The 25,458-nt window shown below is 39.3% G+C and overlaps 1 protein-coding gene across 3 annotated transcripts in view; it reads left to right on the top strand.

The window, feature by feature from the left end:
* Positions 1–25,458, top strand: part of DOCK8 (dedicator of cytokinesis 8) — a 95,195-nt gene that overhangs the window by 26,070 nt on the left and 43,667 nt on the right. For all 3 annotated transcript variants that reach the window (XM_010582777.1, XM_010582779.1, XM_010582778.1), the window contains 14 exons: positions 2,235–2,358; positions 2,578–2,790; positions 3,335–3,420; positions 3,986–4,052; positions 4,305–4,454; positions 5,086–5,166; positions 5,976–6,135; positions 6,747–6,886; positions 7,119–7,212; positions 8,379–8,541; positions 20,778–20,895; positions 22,585–22,655; positions 23,323–23,461; positions 24,939–25,040. In XM_010582777.1, coding sequence (XP_010581079.1) covers positions 2,235–2,358; positions 2,578–2,790; positions 3,335–3,420; positions 3,986–4,052; positions 4,305–4,454; positions 5,086–5,166; positions 5,976–6,135; positions 6,747–6,886; positions 7,119–7,212; positions 8,379–8,541; positions 20,778–20,895; positions 22,585–22,655; positions 23,323–23,461; positions 24,939–25,040 — 1,708 coding nt within the window. The remainder of the gene's footprint in view (positions 1–2,234; positions 2,359–2,577; positions 2,791–3,334; positions 3,421–3,985; positions 4,053–4,304; positions 4,455–5,085; positions 5,167–5,975; positions 6,136–6,746; positions 6,887–7,118; positions 7,213–8,378; positions 8,542–20,777; positions 20,896–22,584; positions 22,656–23,322; positions 23,462–24,938; positions 25,041–25,458) is intronic.

Below are 25,458 nucleotides of genomic sequence, written 5' to 3'. Positions count from 1 at the left end.
GTTCCACAGTGAGTCACTAAAAATAAGCTAGCGGGTTTTGCACGCTCTCCACCTGCACTTCTCAGAGCACAGGCACTAGCTCTTTCACACAGTGTTGTTCTGAGCACACTGTAAAGAGCCAGCGTGCAGCTTTGTCTGTGCACAGGAGTAGAGAGTGAGCAGTAAAGTAGGTGAGGTGAAAAATAGAACATAGCTATTTTTGCACTTATGTGTGCTTGTAGAAAAGTGAATGGAGCAGTAGAAATACATGCATGAAAAGATTTGTCGTGTGTTTTACTATTTCATTCATTCAGGTAAGGCAAATTTGCATTCAAGAACTTTATTGAGCAGTTGAGTCTGTGGTAAACATGATGAAGGGCCCTGCCAGAGAGCTGAGCTTTGATGGCTGTGGCTAACAAAGCAAGCAAGTTATTAAAAATTGCAAAGAACAAGACAGTGTAAAATATGCTGCAGTGTCACATAAACCAGTGATAGATTGTTATTGGGAGTCTCATGTTACACTTGGACACCATTCTCAAAACAGATATGAGAGGAAGACAAGACATCAAGAGAGAAGATGTAGAAAAAATAGTTGTAGAAAGCTTTCCATTGTTTTGAGAAAGGCTGGAAAAACTATAGTTGCCTACTTGGGAGACAAAGGACAGGTTGCTGGACATATGGTCTGGTGAGCTACGGATGAGAGGAGTGTGTCACTTTAATCCTTTCGTGGACATGAAGGTTCAGAACAGGAGATTGAAGAGTCTTCAGTGGGTGGCATGAGCAGAGGTGGTCCTCGTGCCCCAAGGCAGAGAGGTATGTGACAGAGGGGCTGGACACAGCTGAGGGGTCCATGTGTTTTTGCCAGAAGCTGAATGGGAGGCTTGGTCCTGTGCCTGTCAGTTTCTCCTTTCGGTTGTCCTTTGCTCCTTTTTCTTGTCCCATTTTCTTAATTCAGTCTATGGCCATTAAATTGACATGTGCACTAAAAGCAGGGTTTGCCGGAGTTTTAATTGCTACCATGCTTTTCAAAATAAAGAAACAATATAAATAAATTTTCCAGGAATACCTTAGGGGAAAGGCATCTCTAGTGTATCTTGTACACCACAGGGCAAGTGTGGTCTCAGGTACATAAATCTCTCCATTAATCATTTGTTTGCCACCAAAGGTACTGAAAAAATTATCAACAAAACCTCTTTTGGATGCTGAAATGTCTTAAAGTAAACTCATGCAGAATTTCTGTCTTTCATATTCTGGATGATTAAGGCAGTTCCAAAACAAGGTCACATCCAAGGAGAGCTGGGATTGTCTCTTTTATGACTTCAGTTTTCATTTGCAGTGAACTGGTAAATTATTAAAATGCAAACAATTAAAATTAGAACACATCAGAGCATATAATTCAGTTACTCCCAAAATGTAATAAAAAGATGTCTCCCTGATCAATAATTGCTTATCGTGGCATCTTTATGAAAGTACTCAGAGGTTTAGACATTGCTTTGGGAGTGTTACGGAAGCGAAAATGAACGAAGCAGGATACTGTAACTAAGGAGGCTGATTGCAAAAAGGCCATCACAGGATTTTGCAAATTGCATACTAAAGTGGAAGAAAAAGAGCTCTTGATGCATCTGGTATCTTTTTCAAGGTACCTGCTGTTTTTTTCACCTGCCACAAAAATGTAACTTGACATTGGTACCTCACTGCAAAATCTTGGGAAGTTGCCAGCAGAGAGGGTTACGTTGTGCCATCGCAGTAGCCCTCTTCAAAAACAGGCACTGTTTGAAAGGCGTAGATAGTTATATGTCATTACCTTGGGATACCAGCTAGGTCCAGGAGAAGAGCGGTAAGCTCCTGGATATGTAATTGCAGGAGCAAAGAGCCAGCCAAGAGATAAGCAATCCGGATCCATGTTCTTAAGGCGACTGAAATAATCGCTGTGTCTGAGGAGGAGCTCAGAGCTGAATTTGTACCTAGGTCAGGTTTTGCTGCTGTCTCAGGCTCACAGTCTGTGCAAAAGTGATCTGAATGAATTTCCTTCCTTTTAAGACCATTCTTAATATACATGATAGAGCTGCAGTGGTGTGATAAAACAATTAAATGTTGTGAAATGCCACTTTTTTTCATAAAAGCTGTGCTATGCTGCTCCTTTGCCCAATAATGTTTCCAGTTGCTTAATATTTTTTTAAATTTGTCTTTTCTGTTTTATTTTCCCTTAACTCCTCCTCATGCTGTCCCGACTTGCGTGGGCTTCTCTGCGAAAGGAACCAAGGGAATTCAGATACTTGTAGCCTGAAAAACAAGGGATCCCGAAAAGATTTTCACAAGACGCTTCAAAAACAAACATTTGAATCGGAAACACTGGATTCTGGTGATGCAAATTTCCAGGTACATTTTCATCACTTTGGGAAAAGCGACCAAATATAGCAGCTTTCCTCAAAGGAAGCATCCTAGGATCTCTGTAATGGCGTCAAGCGGAGAGCCGTGCTTGCCATTAGGCCTCATGGCAGAGGTGGCCTTAAGGCCCGCTCTGCCAGACAAGCAAGAGATGTTTCGTGATCCCCCGGTGTCCAAGCCACAGCTCGCCATTTTGTTGTTTTCCAACAGGCGGGGCCCCGACCCGTCCCCGCGCTCCCCGAGGAGGCCTCGAGGACGACCCTTGCCTCCTCCGACTTCGACCTGCGCAGCCTGCAGCCGGACCCCCGCCTGGAAAACCTGCTGCAGCACGTCAGCGCCGAGGAGTTCGAGAGGCAGAACGAGGAGGCGCGGCGCACCAACCGGCACGCCGAGCTCCTCGCCCTCTACCCCTCCGTGGATGAGGTGAGCTCGGAGGCTGACTGGCCCACAAGCCTTCCTGAGCTGGCTGTCCCGGCATGTTTAAGGTGGTTAAAGCTGCACCCCAGTCAAAAACCTGGCTTTGTGGCCTGGATATGTGTCTCCCTCGGATAAGAACACGGTGAAGGCATGTCACCGTGGGCTCCTGTCAGCTATCTGGAACGCACATTCAGGGGGCTGTACTGGGACTGGTGGTGGTGCCTGGGGCTCCGTTATACCCCTCTCAGTGTGGGTCAAGCCACGTGCTGGTGATGCGGTTGTGTCAGGGTGTTAGCCTTCACTGTAATGCTTGCTTGGGGGCTGCAAGTGTAAATATTCAGTGTAAGTGCCAGGTGGGGGTCAGAGGCGTAAATATTCAGAAATATAAATCAATTTTCTTTCATCTCTGAAGAGACGGAATGCCTGCTGAGTGGGGGAAGGTGCTAGTCTGTAGCAGTGGCCCAGTTAACGTCACGTAAAGGTCTTATGCCTGTATGCAAATTTGCAGTTGCTTTAATTGAGTATGACTACAATAGCTGTTTAATGATAGGAGGATGCAGTGGAGATACGGCCGGTGCCAGATCGCCCAAATGAACATCTGGGCAACAGGATTTTGGTGAAGCTGCAGACTCTGAAGTAAGTATCCTTCACAGGCCTCACTCACCATTTCTCAGTTCATACCAGTGTACTGCTGCTGATCCTGCTACACCACTACAGGTGTCCTGTTCAGCAAGTGTTTACATGCATGCTTGTTCTTTTGTGGTGTAGCAGAGGACTATTTCTATCCATCATTGCAGAAGTCTCTAACTTGATAGGTTGAAAAGGAGTTGGGAATGAGCCCAAATTATGTATTTCCAGCAAACTAGATTAGTCTCTGTACACGCTACTGGACTTGACAAACAGAAAAAAAATTCAAGAAAGGTATGATTGTTTTTAACGGATATCTGAGACCACCTTTCTGACAAATTCAGAAAATGCATTGCGTGCAGTTTACTTCCCTTCTTTTCCTCTTGAAATCATCTAATAAAAGGCACTAGTAAAAAAATCCTCCAGACTTTGAGAGAGCTGAGGTCAGGAACTAAATATTTCTCCTTATTTTCTAATGGAAGTGCCAGTAGAAATACTGCCCTTTCGGTTTTTTATTATACAGAGTCATAAGAGTGCAGTATTAATCAGTGTCCTGTGTGTCTTTCCTTAACAGGTTTGATATAGAGATTGAACCTTTGTTTGCATGCATAGCTCTCTATGATATAAAAGAAAGAAAAAAGGTAAGTGTGCAAACAGTATTTTTGTTCAGTTGGCTTGGGGTTTTATCTCTGGAGTAATAAGTTAGGAAAACTTACAAAAAACATGCAACTTTTTCACACATGCAGTCTCATCCAGGATTCTTTTTATTCAGTCAAAGTCACATGCTTGCAATTGTTTATTTTGTAGTTCTAGTTACTACTTTTGACTTACTTTAAAATAAAATTTGATGCATTTTTGCGTTGCAGTACATTTTAATTCCTTTTCTTTTCAAGATCTCAGAAAATTTTCATTGTGACCTCAACCCTGATTCATTAAGAGGATTCTTGCGTTCTCATACACCCTCCATTGACTTGTCTACTCAGGCAAGATCGGCAGTATTTTCTGTCACTTATCCCTCGTCAGATATATACCTAGTAATAAAGGTATGTTACAGTGCAACTTCAACGCTGTTCTTCCTGTTCCCAGCTGTGCCTGTTGTCTGAGTTCATGGAGCTGACAAACATGAGTTTCCTGTAGCTGAGATGAATTCTTACAGTTTTTAATAGTACATGTGCTGGTGTGCACTGGTATATCTCACTCCCAAGCTAAGAAGTTCTATTGATACCCTGTGTTCTAGTTCTACTAAGTATTTAGAATTTCCTGTCTCTGCCTAAGGGAAATCTAAAGTAAAGTGAAATAAGCCATTTTTTTAAATTTTAATTACATTCTGTGGAGGTTTTGGGGGTTTGGTTTAGTGTACTTTGCATAATTTTGTTTATTTAATTCTAACACTGAGTTAGCCTGAACCACTTCATTTGGAATGTGTTAATTTTCCTGATTTTAGTGAAAATGCAGTAGTACCTGATTGACAGTGTTGTGACATATGTCTTTTCTGCTTTGTAACAAACCAGATGGAAAACTAGGACAAGGTTTAGTATCAGTTACTCCATAAAGACATTTTTTAGAATTCTGTATGGCAGATTTAGGCAGGCTCTTTCATATTGCTAGAGAAGCAACATGTTACTGTTTGGGTGATTTTTTTTTTTTAGCGTCTTATTTTACTGCTTTTTGTAGATAGAAAAAGTGCTTCAGCAAGGAGAAATCGGAGACTGTGCAGAGCCCTACATGGTTCTTAAAGAAAGCGAGACTGGCAAGGTAAGTAAATAACTATAAAGAGTGTTTAGATCAAAATATGCATGCACAAGGAAAAAAAACAGAGAAAGAGCAGACCCTTTGGAATAGGACAGAATCCCAAGTACACAGGGGAGGAAGCCAGTTGGTGCATCCATGGTGCAAGCAGTCTGGTGTCTGTGGCCAACAGGAAGAAGTTGTGAGAAGGCAAGGTGCACTTTCATTGCTGACCCTTTTGGAAATCAATACTGACAAAGTCTTCAGTCACGAAGCAGACAGGGAGATGGCAATGCAATGTGGAGTTAGCAGAAATAGTTGTACCTCAGAGACATGTTACTGATTTGGATGGGCAAACAACCTGTTGTAGCGTGTACGTGGCCAGCTCAGTGCTGTCATCCACAGATAACATGAGCTCTGTTCAAGGAATTCAGGGTCACTTACCCCCCTGGAGCAGACTTAACAATGTTTGCTGGACTTTCACACTTCTCTTACTTTTAGCATACTGCTTTCAGCAGAACACTGTTTCTGTATCTGATGAAGGAAGTAAAAGCTGCTAACATTTCATGGTGATTGTTCATGCTGGGCTTGAGGGCCACTGCAAAAAGATCTGAGTTCTCCTTTTCTATAATGAAAATGAACTCACTGAAAAGAACTGAGAAGTGAATGTACAAATCAAAACAGCTATGACCCTGACAGTAATGTAGCAAGAAAACCTGAGAGATAAGAATGCAAATTATTTACTGAACTGTAAATATGTAATTTCCATTTTTTATCTATAGTAGCATTAAAATAACTTACTGCCTTTTAAACAGTCATTATTTTCTTTGTCTTAGACAAAAGAGAAGATTGAAAAACTGAAAGCCCAAGCTGAATCCTTTTGTCAGCGGCTGGGAAAATACAGAATGCCATTCGCCTGGATTCCCATAGGCCTAGCTAATTTCTTCAACCTTTCAACACTTGAACGAGAAATACCTGAGGCTGAAGGTTTAAATGGTAGTTGTCTAACTTTTCTAACTAATGTAAAGTGACTTTTCAGTAGGACTGTGCATAGAAAAGAATGTTATTTACTCTGGCATCAAGAGTGAACAACAGATTCAAAGTCACGTCTTCTCAGCCTTCCTTTTCAGTGCTACAAATACAGCTTAATATGCTCACTGTTTCATCTCTGCATATTTATTTTTATGTATGCTAAGTATTATTTTGTGTTTTAGGCCTAATTTTCATTGAACACTGGCTTTGTAGAAGAAAAACTCCCTTTGCCATATGGAGTTCATTTGCAATACAGGGCAATCAAAATACCTATCATCTTAGTTTCTAGAGTACACAGGACCATTGGTCAACAGCATTGACCAATGTGCTTTATAACCCATGAACTAAAAATCTGAATGAACTTCTGCTCTGCAGCAGAAATAATGTCACTTCACTAGGTGTGTTCAGGCATTCCACTATTTCACATAATCTGAAATAAAAGTAGTGGAATGTTTTAGGTACTCTCTCTGTCCTCTGATGTTGCTGGGAAGTTGTGGATTTCTAGTGTGTTCTGATAGTCCTTGTACTGAAGCAACACAAAGTAAGTTGATGTTTCATTTAATTTCCCTTCGAAGGGAAAGGATCCACTAGTGACAAGAGGGCAACACTGCTACAGGCAAGAAGACTTTCTGAGAGAAGTCTCAGCTCAGAAGACAGCTATCCAGTATCAAACTTCAAAAGAATCTCTCTGACCCTCAACACCTTCTTTAAACAGGTACTGGATACTCTTTATTTCTAATTGCCTAAGACATTTTTCATCTATGTAATGTGAACTGTGTTGGGGAAGGTTACCAGTGATGTTCGTGTGGGGACAAAGGATAACTGCTGTCAGGTAGGCAGTAACCCATTTGCTTTGCATGCCTCAAGGACATGGTTCACTCAGAAGCTTTTCTTGGTGTTATGGAGTATTGTTATGAAGGTACTGATTTTTGTCTTTCTGCTGGTAGGAAGGAGACAGGCTCAGTGACGAAGATCTGTTCAAATTTTTAGCTGATTTCAAAAGATCATCTTCCTTGCAGAGAAGAATTAAGACTTTACCAGGTATGTAATTCATTTTGGATGGAAAAGGATGTATGTGCTTTTGTCCTCTGGATTGTCCAGTAAATTCCAACCCCAAAATAGAATTACCTTGGGTTTTAAGTCTATAGTATGTCCTGTTGTGGAACTTCCTGGGTTCCCAGCGTCCACCTGAGCACAGATGCTTTTGAGTTTTTTTTTCTGTATGAGTGAGTATGGTTATATATTTAACTTGATATTTTAAAATTATTTGCTTTCCTGCATAATTTACAGTGTATCTACTGGATGTCTTTTGTTCTTATTCAAACTGTTTGAAGACAGTGCTTTAAAGCAACTTTGTAAGTTCCTTGCTGTTTCCCTGCAATGTTTTTAAATGGATCATATTTTACAGAGGGAAATTAAAATTTGTACACATTTCATCTTATTTGGGTCAGTGCTAGTTAACAAAGTAGAGAAGCAGAGATAGTGTTCAGCTACTGTCAAAAACCTGACCAGCTTATTTTTTCTTGTTACATGAATTACAGCTCAAGCTCTTCTGGGTTGTAGAGGAACTTTAAAAAACATGAACCCAGTGCAAAGCTGTTTTGCCTTTTTAGCTGATTGCCAGAAATGACAAGTTTGAGTTCCCCAAATGGTTTTCACTTATCAAAAGAGAGAATTTAAATTGAAAGTCTAGTTATACTTGGGTAAATGTTATCAGTATTAACCGTTTAACTGCTGACCACAGCAAGCCTGGCTTTCCTGATGTGTGGTGTCTACTTCGACAGAGATTAATCAGAGCAGAATCTGAGGCGGGGGGCGGGGACACGGCACACAACAGAACTGTATTAGACAGCAGCCCTTTTAACTTTTATTTGTCTCCCAGACAAATTTTATGTTATTTGTGTGTGAAAAATACTAGAACATCAGTCCAGCATATAGTAGTCTTTCCTTCTTTCCTGTTTCTTTGAAATTGTACAGGGTAGACATAAACAGCTATATATTGGCCTGATGTGTAGGGATGTGTGTAGGTTACTTCCTGTGTATTTTTATACACCTGTGTTTTCATTCTCATGCAGCCTTCAAGCCGAAGATCTAGTTCTTATTTTTGCACTGCTGCTATGTAATCTCACATATTGTTTTCATTTTTGTTTTATTATACTTTGGCTATTTTTTATATTTTTGCTGAGATTTTGTGATTTTTTCTAAAGGAACACTTAAACTGGAGATTTCCCCAGCTCCAGAAAACCTTGGTTATTGTCTGACGCCAGAATTACTACCAGTGAAGCCATTTCCAGAAAACCGTAATCGTCCTCACAAAGAGATTTTGGAATTCCCAATTAGGGAAGTGTATGTTCCCCATACCATTTATAGGTAAGAAATAACATATATTTTTTAATTTTGTAAGATTAATTTTCAAAAATAATTGTGATTCAGATTTTATTGTTTGAGAAATAGAAACTAAAAATATTTTGAAAAAATGTTAAAGGCTATGTGTTAGGCTGATGATTTAATCTTACTAGCCATTACAAGATAAAACACCTGCAGGGTGTTCTATAGTATATTTACTAATCTAATTAAGTTGTCCTTTGAAAATTTTTCTAAAACGTCCAAAAAACCCCTTAACAGCTCTCATTGACTTGGCATATATATATATATATCTCTTCCCTTTTCTGTTTGTTTTTTTTTTTGCCAGTAGATCTTATTATCATTTTTAACAGTTTTGGGAAATGTTCGTGCTGGGTGATTTCTACTGTTAATTTGAGTCATCTGAGCATCTGAGCAAGTAATGTGTTGCCCCATGTCCTTTTTCACCATGAACAAGGACTCTAGGCTATGTCATTTCTTTTCTTAAGTCTGTTCTATTCTGGTTGTTTCAAGGACACCACAGTGTTCAGTAGCATGCAACTGAGCAATTCTCATAGTTTCTTAGTGGTCTGGCACATCTGAGTGTCCAAGAAGAAATGAATATCAAAAGAATGTGCTTCAACATGTTTGTGCAGCATGGTAGTGCTAATGAGCAGTGATATCAGTAATAGCTAACTAGCAATAATTCAAAAAGAGTGTTTCACAGTATTATAGATACAGAAATACTAGCTTTCATGTGACCATTGTGTTAGTGGAGGCATGAAAGTGAATATAATACTTCTTAACAAGAGTAGTTGGCACTATTCTAAGGGACTTTTCTGATCCCTAAACCAGTAGCTAGGTACTGAATTGCATTAGTGGCAAAGATGTGACTATTAGTAAGGAATCACAGAATGCAGAAGCTGAATAAAGGGATATAAATCTTACTCACTTCTTGCAGCAGAGATTAGCAAAGAGCCAGCTCTCCCACCCACTCACCTGACTCCACCCAGGAGGGGAGAAGGAAAGGGCAAGACTTGTGGTTCGTACAACTCAGAACTACAAGGCTAGGGAGGTGCTCCACACCTTCATGGGGAAGTGGAGAGCCAGTGGGGCTGTTGGTGACACCTGAATGTGGGTCTTAGCTTTTAGGGATAGCAAAAAGAGGAAGTGGCATCTTACCTTACAATAATAACTTGTAATGTGGTGTCAGCAGGGAAATGAGTAAGTAAGCCAGGTTGGATAGAGCCTCATTATAAGTTTTGGAGGAGTTATTCCTGGGCTGTGCCATGAATCTGTGATATTAAAACTTCTGAGGGCAGTTTCTTTTCACTCTTGGCACCAGAATGCTAAAATGCAGTGTCATGGTACTTTGTCTTCTTTGTCTATCAAAGATAGAAGTGAATGTCTTCCCCACCCCCAAGTTTTTAGGGGTTTTAAGAAGGCATTTCTATAGGGAAAGTAGTTTTTACACAGTTGAAAGTACGAATGTAAATGAACTTGAGTAATGATGCCTTTTCTTTTTAAATGAAGAACTAAGAATTTTAACTTTCCTGTTCATTTTCTGGCCCCAGTAAGGAGTAGCATGTGTCAACTCCAGTGTGCAGCCTCATAGTGTCTAAACGTCTGCTTTTGAAAATGAAAAGCATTAGCAACTGCTGTGTTGCTGAGCTAGAAATAGAGTTGAGTCTGCACAGAATATTCTCTCTTTAGTTCTCACCAAGGTAAACTTCTGCAGCCAGACATCATGAATATCAAAGCCACCATGCTGAAAATTAATTTGTGCATCTCCTGAAGCAAGTTTGGGTGTCTCCACACTATCCTTCAGTTGCTAGGGTGTCTCTACTGAATACATACACCCACATTAGAAGAAACGCTTGCTATAAGTCAACAGTTACACTCTTTGAACGAGAGTTAATACCCAGCATGCTTAAGCTCTTCAGGCTTTTTAGGCTCTGTTTTGATTTTCACCTTAAGTAAAAGTCATCGTAACAAAACAAAGCAGGATCTGTCCAGCCTAATTGGTAATAATGAAGAGAATATCTATAAAGAATAACTGCCTTCATTAATCTTTACCTTAATTAGTGAATCAATCGTGATGACACCACTGACATGCCGTAAGTGGCGTTATGCTGTAAACTGTAAACTCTGTCAGTTAATACCCAAATAAAACCCTAAAGACAGTTAGTTAGATACACTGGGGAAATGGTGAAAAAAATGCAGAAATGCTAGGTCATGTTTCAACTGCCTTGTGACAACAAACATGTTTGGAGCAAGAAAGGAGAGTTGCTAACTGAAACTGTTTATGAACTCCAGCAGTTGCTCCCCAGAAACTCAAACGAGACAGCTTTGCAAACATGAAACAGCAGAGTCTGGAACTAGTAGGAGGTCCAGGAAATAACACTTGTGTTTGCGCAGTGCCATTGAAAGCACTTCCTTTTTCCACAAGCCAGAATTGCCTAACCACATCTGAGACACTTGCCACATAATCATGTCAGTGCTCTGTTTGGTGAGCAAAAGCATACTTAAGGAATGTAGGCCAATGTATTTAGAATCAGAATCATAAAATCATTTAGGTTGGAAAAGACCTTTAAATCATTGAGTCCAACAGTTAACCTAGCACTGCCAAGTCCACCACTAAACCATGTTCCTAAGCTGAACGTCTACAGTTTTTTTAAATACCTCCAGGGATGGTGTCTCAACCACTTCCCTGGGCAGCCTGTTCCAATGCTTGATAACCCTTTTGGTAAAAAAAATTTTCCTAATATCCGATCTGAACCTACCCTGCTGCACCTTCAGGCTGCTTCCTCTTGTCCTATCACTTGTTACTTGGGAGAAGAGACCAACACCCACCATGCTACAACCTCCTTTCAGGTGGTTGTAGAGAGCGATAAGGTCTCCCCTGAGTCTCCTTTTCTCCAGGCTAAACAACCCCCATTCCCTCAGCCGCTCCTCATGTAAGACTTGTGCTCTAGACCCTTCACCAGCTTTGTTGCCCTTCTCTGGACACGCTCCAGCACCTCAATGTCTTTCCTGTAGTGAGGGGCCCAAAACTGAACACAGTATTCAAGGTGCGGCCTCACCAGTGCTGAATACAGGGGGACATCACCTCCCTGCTCCTGCTGGCCACACTATTTCTGATACAGGCCAGGATGCTGTTGGCCTTCTTGGCCACCTGGGCACGCTGCCAGCTCCTATTCAGCTGGCTGTCGACCAACATCCCCAGGTCCTTTTCCACCAGGCAGCTTTCCTGCCACTCTTCCCCGAGCCTGTAGCGCTGCATGGGATTGTTGTGACCCAAGTGCAGGATGTGGCCCTTGGCCTTGTTGAACCTCATACAATTGGCCTTGGCCCATCAACCCAGCCTGTCCAGATCCCACTGTAGAGCCTTCCTACCCTTTGCTTAATTTAACCATCATGCAATTTTCCTTGCTTAGTTCTCTGTATGGTGAATACTGTTTTGGGCCAGAGAGTAAACTAACCTATGCAAAGTAACTCTGAATTTGAACAGAGCCAGATACCAACTGTTTCATGCTATTTTATTCCTTTTCTTCTAATCTGAAAAGTGGAACCATCCTGTCTTAATTATGCAATGAGCTAGCATTTATCACAGCTGAGTGTCATGGCCTTCTAGTGTGTTACAGGTGATTTAATGTTTCCTAATTTTTCATTGTAAGTCTGCAAACCATTTTTTTTTACCAGTGCTATAGATTTAGATATTAAAAGAATGAAAAATGGATACAATAATTACCTGTTTTCTATTAACATTACCATGAATGTAGGAGGGGTAGAGAAGTACTTGAATAACAAATAAATGGAAACATAAAAATACAGGCTGGTAAACTCTTACTGGCATAGTTAATACCTCTACACATGTCCAAATGCTAATGAAACATCTAGCTTCAGTTCTTCTCCTGAATGTTTAGAAGAAATATACAGATTTTGTTTACTTTTTTTTCCAATGTAAGATATTTCAGAAGAAATTTTTTTTTTAAATAATAGCTTTTTCCTTTGTGATAGGAGCAGCAGAGTCTTCTGTTACAGTCTTTGAACTTAACTCTTGCTAGTTTTTATACTGGTGTAATGCCATTATTTTAAATTATGCTATTTCTGATTTATGCCAGAGAGATCAGCCAGCCCACTTTCTTTGTGCACTGTGAAATTGAGCACTTCTTTTTGTTGTGTACCTACATTTCTTTAATAAAAATAGTTCCCTGAAAATGTCAAAACATTCCAAGATTTATTTCTTTCAATACCTTTCTATTTTTAATAGGAAAAATCATATAATTTAAGGTTTGTTTATCATTTTAATAGAAATGAAAATGATGCCATTTACTGCCACTGTGAAATGTTGGTGCTGAGGAAGAGGGATTTGTCCCATCACTCAGGGCGATGCCTTTTAACCAGGCACAGAAAGTCCTCTTAGATAGGGGAAGTGCCTAGCACTTAGGGGATTTTTGGAGGGCGGGGAGGGGGTGGAAACTTTCCTTTGCTGTTTTGCTTCATTTAATTGCAAATTACTTGGCACTGTGCTCAGACTTGCTTTAGTCTGGAGTGTGAGCTGGAGGCCTTCTGCTTTGGTGGTAATCATTCTGTTGTCCAAAAAGTGGATTCATTTCCTTGTGTGCAGTGAGCCAATAATCACACATTCAGGAGAGATGTTATTTATTTCATATTTGCACAAAGATGGGTGCTAGGTGGTAATTCCATAATGCTAGCACACCACACCAAAGGAAAACAATGTATTCGTTCTGTTACATGATCAGTAAAAACGCGCCTAAATTTACATTCATTGGTTAGTAGTCACCATCTCATCTACTATTGGCTAGTTATATTTAAATTAGCCTCACTTGCTATGTAAATTAGCATGCATGCTCCTTGCAGGTGTGTGTGGAGGGCAAATTCTTCCAGCCTGGAATTGAGTTGGAGGTCATGATCTCCCCCTGCCACCTTTCCCTTTCCCTTAGTTCATGCTGCTTTGGCAATCATCCGGCTTTCAGTGCTTTCTGGAGCAGAACATTTCTTTTTATCAGTCACATCCTACATTTCTTAGGTCCAGTTATCCTTAATGTTTCTTTTCTCTCTGATGGACCTTGAGTATTCTTGCCAAGCTGGCAATGCACACAAAACATCCTCAAAACATAAAGGCCTAATTGTTCCAGGGTGTCATTACTTTATGAATGCCAACTGTGTGCCTTTCTGATAACAGCCTTACTTGTTAATTTGGTATATACAAAATACATCTTGCACAAAATAGTCAGACTATTCTAAATCTCTGAGTTATTCTTCAATGATTCTACCCCATCCTTTACTAATTTTGAGTGAGCAAAGGCTATTGGTGTATGATGGTCTGTTATTCCTGTTACTGCCGTCACAGCATTATCTACTCCTTTCTGCCTCTTTGCCCATGGGATCTGGAGAGAGCACATAGCCCTGTGCATTTTCTACAGGGCCATTGCTCTAGTTTTGTGCTGGTCGGAGATGCTAGCACTTCTAACTTCTTTTTCAGAGTAAACAAAGTGGAGATTAGGATTGCACTGTTGTGCACAGGTGAAGGAAACAGCTTAAGCTAGCTGCTGCAGTTTCAGACAGAGATGTGAGTGTGTCCTGATTTATTCTGCTCCTCAGTACACATGATTTCATCCCAACACAAATTGCTGCCTGCTCTTTTCCAAGCTCCGTAATCTTTCCTGGGCATCTGCTATACTATCTCAGCAGTAAGAGGTTTCATGGAAGGTTTCCTAATTTTAATTTGCTTTTTACTCAGATAAAAATGACTGTCAAGTATGGCATAACAAAGCAGAAACTATGAAAACAAAAGCCACACAAACAGGATTCTGGGAGTACATGCCCCTCTCCCATGGGCAGCTTGTTTGTCACAGTGCTTTCAGATGAGATTACACCTGACTCCTCATAACAAACTTCATTAATTATGTAATACAGGCAGAAAGGAAAACATGCCACCATGGAATGGTGATTTCTGTGTAGTCACTGAGCAGAGACTCTGAATAAAATATGGATTTGTCTAAACTTCCAGATGAAAGCAAAGTTTTAAAGAAATGTGTAATTATGCTTTAAAAAAATAAACAAATGCAAGTGGTTTAATTAGAGGGGGTCTTTTGGTACTTCAAAATATTTTATTTAATTGTAATTTGACATCATAAATCAGATCCTTGAAAACTCTATTTTCAGCAGACTTTTAAGGAAGTATAATTCAAAATGCAACAACAGCATCTCAAAAATATCTTGACAATTTGGTGTCTTGAATAGCTGCTAGCTCTCTGTATGAGAATCATTAGTATAATATCTGCTTTCACATTCATGCAGCATTTTTATAATATTTAAAATTTATCATATACTGATAAATATTGTGTTTTACCTCCCAGACAAATCTGATGATGTATTTTTGATGGCATTGTTCTTCAGCTTCAGTGTTAGTTTGTTCTTTGGTCTACTGTGTGGAAACAAAAGAGCACTATTAGCAAGAAAATTGTGTTAAGGAAAGCTTTTAAAGCAACAGAAAGTAAATGCAAAGTATTCACATTGTATACCAAGCAAGCTACTGCTCTTTTCTTTCACAAGAAGCTAAATTAAATCTTCCAGAGACCTGTAGGAATTAAAGATTGAAATTAACATCTAGATATCTCAATTCAAGCAACTTCCCTAAAGCATAAGGAATGTGGGACATAAATCCAGTTCTTAAATCCAGTTCCAGGTCTACCACTGACTTTCTGCAAAGCCTTGATTTACTGATTTTGTCTCCTGCTCTCCAACTGCACATTCACATCCACAGCAAGATACCTACAGTCCAGGAATGCTAGAAAGTTTACACTAATGTTTATATACTATGTTCAAACAAAGCTGGGCATTTTTGTTGTGGTTTAATTCCCCAAACTTGAGGCCTTTTTTTCCCCCTTCTTTTTCCCTGTTTTGTAAAGAGTATTGCTATTGCTTCTCCTCTAGGTTGTAGAGATAAAAGCACTTCATTATCTAGTACAATGGCTTCCCAGAAAAAATGGATTGCTCATTAATTATTATCATTAGCAGTCAGTGCAACAATGAATGCTCACCTTCTTCTCAAGAAAGAAACCATAACTGAAAACGCGAAAGATGAAGTAGTGTGAGGGGCTTACTTTTCCAGATGGTTTTGAATTAAAGCATCTTCTTCACTGGTTTGGTTTTGCTGCAGCTCCACTTCAGCAGGCAGTGGCTTCTGCTTTGGTCTTGCATGAATATCTTAAGAAAAATGAAGCTACTCTGATCGCTGATACTGACCCTGTTTAGGTAGTAGGGTGCTAAATATTGTCCTTTTGTAAAGAGCTCCCAACCAGGACTCTTGGAACTAAAACATTCCTTCCCAAGTCTGCAGATAATTTTGCTAACCTCAGAGCACTGTGCTTTCTCCTTCAAACCATTTGTCTGCTTTTTACTGTAATGAAAATGCCCCAATAACTTCATCCAAGAGTTGTTAATAGTGCTGCATTACTGGTAGTAGTAGGTGGCTTCCCTTTTGGTAAGAACAGGTGACTTCTTTAGGTTAAGTCTGCAGGGCACTTAGAGAGAACATCAGTATTCTCACTGGATTTTTTTTTCCTCTTGCTTGATAAATGGTTACTTGGAGGTGTACAGTTTAGAGAAGAGGCAACACTCAAGAGCAGTGTAGTTTGTCAGTATAGCTTCCAGTCTTCCAGGTCAGGATGGGGGAGTGTGTAAATGCATCAGTGAGACAATTAAAACAAATCCAGGTTCCACCTGTTGACTTCTAGCTGCACAGATAGTGCATGCTGTCATTCACTAAGGTTTTTAAGCATTTTCAACTGAAATTTTAGAAGTGCATAGTGACCATGACAACAAGAAGATGCTGGTAAATATGAAATATTGCCTCACATTATCTAACACATGTAACTTCGGGGGGGCATGTTACTAGTACTTTGGGAAGATGCGGTATGCTATTGTATTTGCTAGCACTCGTTCATGGTGTCATTTATGAATTAAATGTATCGGGAAAAATTACCTCACCACAATTCTCAGCTGTATTGTAATATTTCAAATAGGTTCACTATTATGTGTAAAAATCTGGTATGTCAGAAATTTCACTCTTTGATTACTGGGCTTCAATGAGAATTTTGGGATAGAGCTTTACCTCTAGTTACACAGCTAGAGGAATCACAGGTCCTGTGATGGCGAATGGATGTATAAAATACAGCTCTGTGGTATAGTTACTGCCTTCCTTTTTTCAGCTCTTCATACTTCGTTCGGGCAACTGGGCAATGCCTTATGTGTGATCTACTGGCTTGTTATTACAGTGTCTTGACATTGCAATAGTTGATACCTGCTGGATATCTACTTATTTTATCCACTTTAAAAACACTGCCACTTGGGATTTAGTAATAATGGAACCAGCAGAGGAAGTGAGGGTATTATCAATGGAACAGTGGGTTTAGTTTGGTAGAGGACTGCAAAGCATGGAGGACAGAGACATCAGAAGGTGGTATAATCTCTTTGATTCTCATATTTGAAAAGTTTAAAACTTTTTTAAGAGTAACTTCTGAAAAGATGATGTAAAGTAATTGTGGGTCAAAAAGTTCCCTACATTTGCACACCAGAAGATCAATATGATAGGTAAGAAAATATTTTGAAGGTGATTTTTATGATTCACAAAGCAGTTATTTGCCTTTGGTCTTGGTTTTCAAACACATTATGTCATTGATTACTTGTTTGCAATATTTGATATTTGAAGTAATGGTAGATCAGTTCAATGATGTATAATGAATAAATATGAGTCCTGGAGAGAGAGCTATTAAAATTAGTCTGACTTGACTCTTAAGCTCTGGGTCACATTTAAATTTAGAAATATCTATTTTCTTGTCATAATTTTGTGATTTGAATCTGCAGAAATCTGATGTTTTGAGTCAGCCTTCCACTCAGTTCCTCTGGCAACATTTTTTTTGTGCTGACTAAAACTGTAATAGAAAATTTATTACAGTTTTCACACCAAAACTAACGGACAGAATAAAGTGACAATCACTCTCAGCCTAAATTTAATGAGGATCTGACAAATGACTCTTTAGATGATGTCTAATTTTAGCATCATGAGAAAAATCATTCAAACTATTACTTGAATTATCCATACTAAGAAACAGAATATATATTCATATACATCCTCTTGAACATGACCTGTTGAAGTTCTGTCGTTGTGCCATTTCGTCTAGTCAGTGGCTGACTAGAACAGATTTCCATATTTGGTAAAGTGTTTGTGATTTGCATTCTAATTTTCAACCATTTTTTGTGAAGATTCCCCGCCTACCCTGACAAAAGTGTAGAGGAATCAACAAAGATTGAAAACTGTAACTAATGGGTGTATCAGTTTTTGTTTCTGGTACCCTAAGTGTTAAATGACAATGTTAACCCATCCATGACTGAGCACCTATAGAACATTTGTATCGAGAGTGACTATTTGCACATATATTGGCTTTTGCTGTGTATGGCGTTCTTGTCACAGTCATCAATGAACATGCCCAATATTCATTAGGAGTTTGAGATGCACTTCTTGACCCTTACACGTTGTATAATTTAGCAAGAAGAAGGATTCACGCATACGCACAACCAATATTTACAAACAGGAATATTCAATGAGAAGGCTCACAGACTTGAAACTCTTCACAGATTTTATTTTGGCAGAAGATAGGTCTGCATTGCTTTGGCCATGGGAAGTGATCAAATCACCACTGCTAAGTCCCATGAAAGTGTAGGAAGGTCAGCAAATTTGAATAAGAATTGCTGCATGGTGTCCTGTGTCAAGCTAGGTGGACCCTTAGCTTTCCCAGCAAGTAACTGATTCTGAAATAGCCTTTTATCTTACTGTCCCTCTGCTGGGTCAGCCTCTGACCCAGAGAAGCTATCTAGATCCATGCCTCACCAAGGACTCTGCTGTCCTGTGGGACTCTGAGCTCAGTGAAGCTGGGTGCTCTGGCATGGCTTTTGTAGACACGTACTGACTCCTGAATAGCTCTCTTGCTTTTTGTAAGCACATCTGACTATATCTGGAGTGCACTTTCTGTAGTGGGATCGAGGGGAGAAGTTTAGTCACACTGACCAAAAGTACTTGTTGTAGCATGTTGTTTATTTCTGCTCAGCGCAGAGCCACTAGGGAGACACAATGCCTCCTGGAGCTCACCACGTCCTTATGGGCATGCTAGCTGTCCTGTTATTTAGAAGACATCAGTATGTGCTGCCCTGACACCCCTGCTAACTGCCAGGTGGAAATGCTCCTTGTCATTGCTTCCTCTAAGACTTTTGGAGGGTATAGATGCTGGCAGGCAGTAGCACTTACACAGTGGTCAGCAATGGGTCTACAATTCATGCCTGCATGAAGGAACCTTTTTTGATCCTCTCCTCGCCTTCCTGCTTTAAAAAATCAGTCATCACTTTCCTCTCTGCAGGATATCCAGAGTCAGCATTTGCCTCTTTTCTTCCTCAGTGCTGATGGGTTTAATACACGTGTAAGCAAGATCCCTAAAACTGTCTGAGCATAAATGGCACAACTTTAGCTCTTCGGTACAGTACTTGCTGGAGTAATGCTTCCTTGGTTGTTTAGTCAGCAGAGAGCTCTCTGTTTGTGATTTTACATATCTTTCATCTCAAGTCACATCTAAATGTAAAATCCAGTGCTCAGGGACATTTTATGGATTTGTGACATCTTCTGCTGGGCTGCAGATTAATGAAGCAATGACTGGATTATGCAGCCTCCCTACATGTATTTCTTCACCTCTGGCAGATGTAATATTGATAATATCCTTCATTTAATATGTCATTCCCCCAAGCATAATTCAGTGGAGGTTACCAATATATTTCTCTCTTTCACTTAGCTTTTCCTAATATCTTCTTGGAGAGAATTTGGCAGAGCAGAAATTGCATTTAAGAAGGTAAGGAAGAAAGCACATTAGTGTGGCAGGCAGGAGTACTATTCTGAACAAAGGGAAAGGCATAAGGCATACCACGGCCCATGTAGCATGTATTGGTTAGCAAAGTAGCTTGGACTGTGTAGTTGAAAATTATTGTCACATTGTGACATAAGGCAATAAGGAGAATCAACCACAGTTTTCCAGATCTTGGGTTACAACAAACGGAAGATGGACTGCCTGACTTAATGACAGCATTCTTCAAAGCTGCTCCACATTTTCAGCTGACAATGATGCTGAGGAGATATCTGTGATAAGGACAGGGCGATTCTGTGTGTAGCTTCTGACTGTCACAGTCAAAAAGAAAGCATGAAAGCCCATGAGTAGTTCTCATTGTTTCTCATTGGAAGCCAGCACGCTTCCACCAGCCCCAGTCTTATTCCTTACACTCAGAGGACAAACAGTGAGAATCCTATACCAGAGTAGGAAATGACACATTAAATAGACATAATTGTGATGCCAGTATGTGTGTAATCCAGGTCTTGCTGAAATCTTGGACTTGCCATAGACTTCACTGGAGAAAAAGCTTTCTATTAGCATTTTGACTCTTCTACCAGAATTGTTGGATTTTGAACTTGGAAGAGCATCTATGCTGCCAAATTCCCCACAGAAATTAAAGGTGCTTTTTAAGTTTAGTGATCTGCCCATGTTCTTTTGCTAGTAAACAGCAAAGTATGCTGTGCTGTATTTTAATGCATTGATCATATTAATTACTAAAAAGTGTCAGTTTCTAGAATAATAGTTTAAAATTTATTCCTTGTATTTACTGAGGTTCATTGATACTGCTTTTTGCTTTGCATGATCTAGAAACGTGTGCCATTTTGTTGCTATAAGCTAGGAATGTGTGAACTTCAGTCGTTCGTTTTATTTGCTGTTTTACTTCTTTTTATCACCTCTGAGTGATTCCTTACCCCTTCCAAAATCTGATTTTTCAAAGCTGAGAAGGGAGCTGCTTTCTTGAGAGATTCCTGCTTTTCATTACATCAAGCAAAGATACTCATTCATGTGTAACTTGGAATTACATATTTAAAAAAAAAAAAGAAAGGAGAGCTAGGAAGACTGCCTTCTCAAAAACATAGCTTACTGTGTAAGAAACCTTAAACATAGGATGTTCTGTGTGTCACAACAAGAACTTACCTTTTCCTTGTCAACTTTTGAAATGGAGTTCTGGCAAAGCTTTCACTGTCTAGGTGGAATTGAAGGACAGGGAGAGGAATCGGCAAAATGCTAGTTTGTGCGCTTCATTTTCAAAAGCAAATGCCTGCCATTTGCCCATTTCATTCCTCCTTTTCTTTCTTCCAGAAATCTCCTCTATGTTTACCCTCAGAGGCTGAATTTTGCTAACAGACCAGCTTCTGCAAGAAACATTACCATCAAGATCCAGTTTATGTGTGGCGAAGATCCATCCTGTGCAATGCCGGTAATAAATGCTGAGATTTCTTAGTAGACTTTTGCGTACATGCATTCCTGAGGAACCTCTGAAGAGATAAGTCATTGTTTACTTCCCATCACCACAATTTCTAGTGGAGCCTTAGGAAGCCTAACATCAGAGAGCTTGTGAAGCTTGTCATTCTCATCAGAAAGCACGGCTGTAGTTCTTACCCGCAACAGGAAAGACTTGTCACTCAAGTGGAACAGAGGCATATTACTCTCTCTTATCTAAGTCTTCATACCTTCTTTTCAGAAGAATGACATCATATTAGATGAATGTTGTGTTGGAAACTAATGCTAAAATTCACAGAGCTTCTGAGACATTTTAAGAATTATATAGTCTGTCTTCCAGTGTAACTCCTCTGTGTGCACTCTGTGTACACAAATACTCAGGTCTAACACTGGAAGGTAGAAGCTGGGATCTTCATTGCCTGAATCTGAACGGGTGCACAGTCGTGCAGTGCAGGAATAGTTTTCCATTTTTGAAACACACTGTATATTAGGGCATATGTGTGCACTACTAGCAAAGCAGGCAGCACTGTCTGTGTTCAGGTTGTTCAACACTTCTCATTATAAGATCCTCTCTCCAGCTTTACCACGCTTCAGATGTTCAGTCTGAAGTGTTCTAACTCAGACGTCTGCTTCAGCCTGAATTTTTTCGTTAATTTTCAGACAGTGTGATTGACTATTTGAGAATGACATTGGGATAAACTCTTTTGTGATTTTTATGTGTTAGTGGGGGAAAAAAAGGAGTGGAAATACTACTTGGAGGAGCTTTAATCCAACAGTATGTTGGAGCAAGGACTGACACCTGACCAGCCTTTATCAGCATGCTGATGCTGCACAGTAAGTATGCAGCCTTACTCCACCTGACCTCTGGAACTGAAATCAGAGCATCAGTGCAGCATTTTCCCAAGCCATGTTTCTTCCAGAGCTGGAGCTGTGCCGTGTGAATGTAACACCATCTTTTACACAATACTGCATTGTTGGTTTCCTTAAACTCTGCCTATATTATTATAAGGTTTTGACAAGTGCTTAGGACAGACACAGTTCATCTGGCATCCCTCTCCACTGTGAGCGAGCTTCATCTCAATACATATGGAGTTGTGCTGTACAGATATCCTTGTCTAAGCTCATCTCCCAGGGCTCCCTTTAAGTTACTGGATTCCAGGACCTTACCGTGAGCCTGTGTCTGAAATGAGGGAAGCAAATCAAGCACCAAAAATTCCTATTTCTCTTCATTGATTATAAAGGAACTTTGAACCTCTCAGGTAGGGTGAGGTGGATCTCACCCTAAATGAGCAGGCTACAACTGAAAAACAAACTTCTAAAAGTACTTTTAACTTTTTAGCATTTAGTTAAAGGCAATGTGACAGTGTGTAAGAGGCTTACCATAACTTTATTCCTGCAATTCGTAACTTTTTAGTGCATGACCCGAGAATGTGATGTGAGGTAGTCAGTGGCTCTGGAAATTAACTCTGCTCCATTTTTCTTGTGTTTTTTACCCTGAATGTTGTGTGGAGAAGATGCTTGGTAATAAGACATTTGTGTCAACATGCTAAGATAAAATTGAAGAGTCATTTTAAGCCTTCAGATACTGTCTTAAAATTTATACAAGATGATGACAATTAAATGCTTTAGACCTGACTGCTGTTACTTTCTTTCCTTCTTAATGTAGGTAATTTTTGGGAAATCTTCAGGTCCAGAATTTGTGCAAGAAATATACACAGCTATCACGTACCATAATAAGTGAGTATTGTTACTATTTGTATGACTTGAGAAGTATTAATCATGACCTGTTTACATAATTCTTAGCCTAGATAGTTCATCAAGGAATGCTGGTACTAATCCATTTTAAACATTTACATTTTATGCGGATTTGTCATATCTAATTTGGATTGCTACATGCATTTGCATAAGTGACCATTGTGTAAGTGACCATTGCTTTTCTTGTTTCGAGTTTTTCAGAGGTTAGCTGAGAATATTCCTAATCTGAAGATTAAGGAGCAGGAAACAGCAACACAACTTTGTACCAGAATTCACTTTGTTGAATTCACAGATCCAAAAGAGCTGAAGGGACATTCTTATTCTCATGAATGTGGACTCGGGATTTAGGATTTACACAGTAAATATGATGGAACCCAAAATTAAGATTGACTGTTTTTGAAAGACTAGAGATGGGTGAAAGCTGAAGCATTCTAGCTGATATTGTCTATGCTCTTCCTGATTCAAAGCTGTAGATAGTTCATAAATACAGCTGTATATATATATGTATATTGTTTAACTAGGCTCTGAGGCTGTTTTCAGTATTTGTACAGTTTTTGTAACTATAGCATCTAAGAGCCTACTGGCAAATTTTCCTTCTGCTCAGTCTCATATTTACATTGGAAATGTGCTTGGCATTTTTTTTAAACAGGTCCCCTGACTTTTATGAAGAAGTGAAAATTAAGCTGCCAGCAAAACTCACAGAGAAGCACCATCTATTGTTCACATTCTATCACATCAGCTGCCAGCCAAAGCAAGGAGCATCTGTGGAAACCCTCCTCGGGTATTCAGTAAGTTCCATGTGATATGTAAGTGTGCGTGTGTATATATATCTGTATCTATATCCCATGCACACAGACTCTTCTTGTCAAGAATTTTGTCATATATTCCCTTTCTGTTTATGGTAATACATGAAAACCAGTAGAAGGTCTTAGTGTTAATTCACAGAAACCAGATGCAACCTGTGCTATGTTAGATCCTCGTCCTATAATTTTACATTGTTAAGTGTCTTTGAAGTTGATGAATTCACCTGATGCAACTGAAGTTAAGTATGCACCTAAATATTTGCAACAGCAATGCCTTATATCATATTGCCTAATTCTGTTATATTCTGTTTATTGAAAAAAAAACCCTAAAACATAAGCAGTTACAGTTATTTACTGTTATCTAACATGTTCGTACATGAGGTAACACTAATGTAATATTTTCAATTAGGTTTTGTATGACATGTTGTTTATGTTCTAAAGTGTCTTTTACCCACATCAAAATTAAAAAACAGAAAGAATCTAGAACGTAAAATTCAATTCTCTTGCATTCCTTAGCTTCATGTTGAGAGTAGCATGTTTTAGCTTAAGAAATACATATTGTAGCATAGTCTCTTTGATATTTTTCTTTATCAATCAGTATTTTTAACTGGATAGATTTTAAAATAAAAGGAAAGCATAGATGGTGATGATAATGCTTCAGCTTTGAAAACGTCATAGTGCTGTGGTCAGCAATTGAGCTCTGGGGCCAGACAAATTTTTTCCATGTGTTCCTGCTGAAGCAAATACATGAAGTTTGTATTTGTTCTTGATCCCAGTACTGACAATCTTTTCAAATGGGCTTTCTTTTATGGACAGATACAGTCCCAGCAATGTCAATGGGATTGGTAAGAAGTAAATTAGTTTGTAGTTCAGGAGCAAGACTTGACATAGGTGAGAACTTAATTTTCAAGCTTCTGTTCACCTAAATACAAAAGTTTCTGCCCTGAGATAATCAAATGCACAGCCTCTTTCAGACTTGAATAGGAGAAAAATGAAGTGTGTCCAAATACCAATACAGAGTTATGATGAGTCATTCTGGCCTTAATCCTCATGGTGACCACGACCAAGATGTTCAATTTATCCTTAGCAAAACTTTAACTCTGTTGATTTGCTTCAAAGCCAAGGACCAGTCTATTCAAGATATGTGATTTTTTAAATAGAAACATGGGCTCTACTAAATCCTTCTGGTAGGATTTAGTAGAAAGATATGTGTCACACATGAAAAGATCTGTATTTGTTTTCTTCAAAAAGGATGGTTTGTAAAACAGTCTTGTACATTTTTCTACAGTAGCTATCAGTGAATTTAAAATGCAAAGAAATTACTGTTGAATTGGGTTAAAGCAGAGACGCTTGGGTCAATATCTCATTTGTTGTTTTGTTGACTATACATAACAAATTAGATAAATAGCCCTAATCATATATAGTCATGAATATTGCTGTGTTTTCTCTTCATTTGTTTCAGTGGCTGCCGATTCTATTAAATGATCGTCTTCAAACTGGACATTATTGTCTTCCTGTTGCATTGGATAAGCTGCCCGTCCACTATTCAATTCACTCTCCCGAGGTAACTATGAAAAGATAATATTTTCCTAATGTAGGAGAACAGCATAAGTGTTCTACGAACTAACGTTGCTGTCTGCTTGTAGACAATGCCTCCTTTTTGTACTTTGAAAGGGGCAAGCTCGGAGAAAAATGTTGTTGTTATTATTGTCACTGGTGTTATTATTACTGTTCTATATTGTTATATTGTGTTTTTTAAAGTTAGTTATCCAAGAAAATCCTTGTATAATAAGGGGTACATTTATTCTGAGGGTGTCAAGTCAATAATTTGCTTTCTTCCATAGGATGATTTGTTCATTTTTTTGTGGCTGTGTGGGAGAGGGAGGAGAAAAGGAATTAGGTGCTGCTGCTAGAGCAGAAAACTGTGTCCTCTGAGTAAATATGGCAAGTAGGAAACTGTCCAGAGGGTTAAAACTGCACTA

The sequence above is a fragment of the Haliaeetus leucocephalus genome, unplaced genomic scaffold, assembly GCF_000737465.1.
Source record: "Haliaeetus leucocephalus isolate CR32 unplaced genomic scaffold, Haliaeetus_leucocephalus-4.0 Scaffold849, whole genome shotgun sequence".
Taxonomy (NCBI): domain Eukaryota; kingdom Metazoa; phylum Chordata; class Aves; order Accipitriformes; family Accipitridae; genus Haliaeetus; species Haliaeetus leucocephalus.
This window is presented reverse-complemented; position numbering and strand designations above follow the sequence as displayed.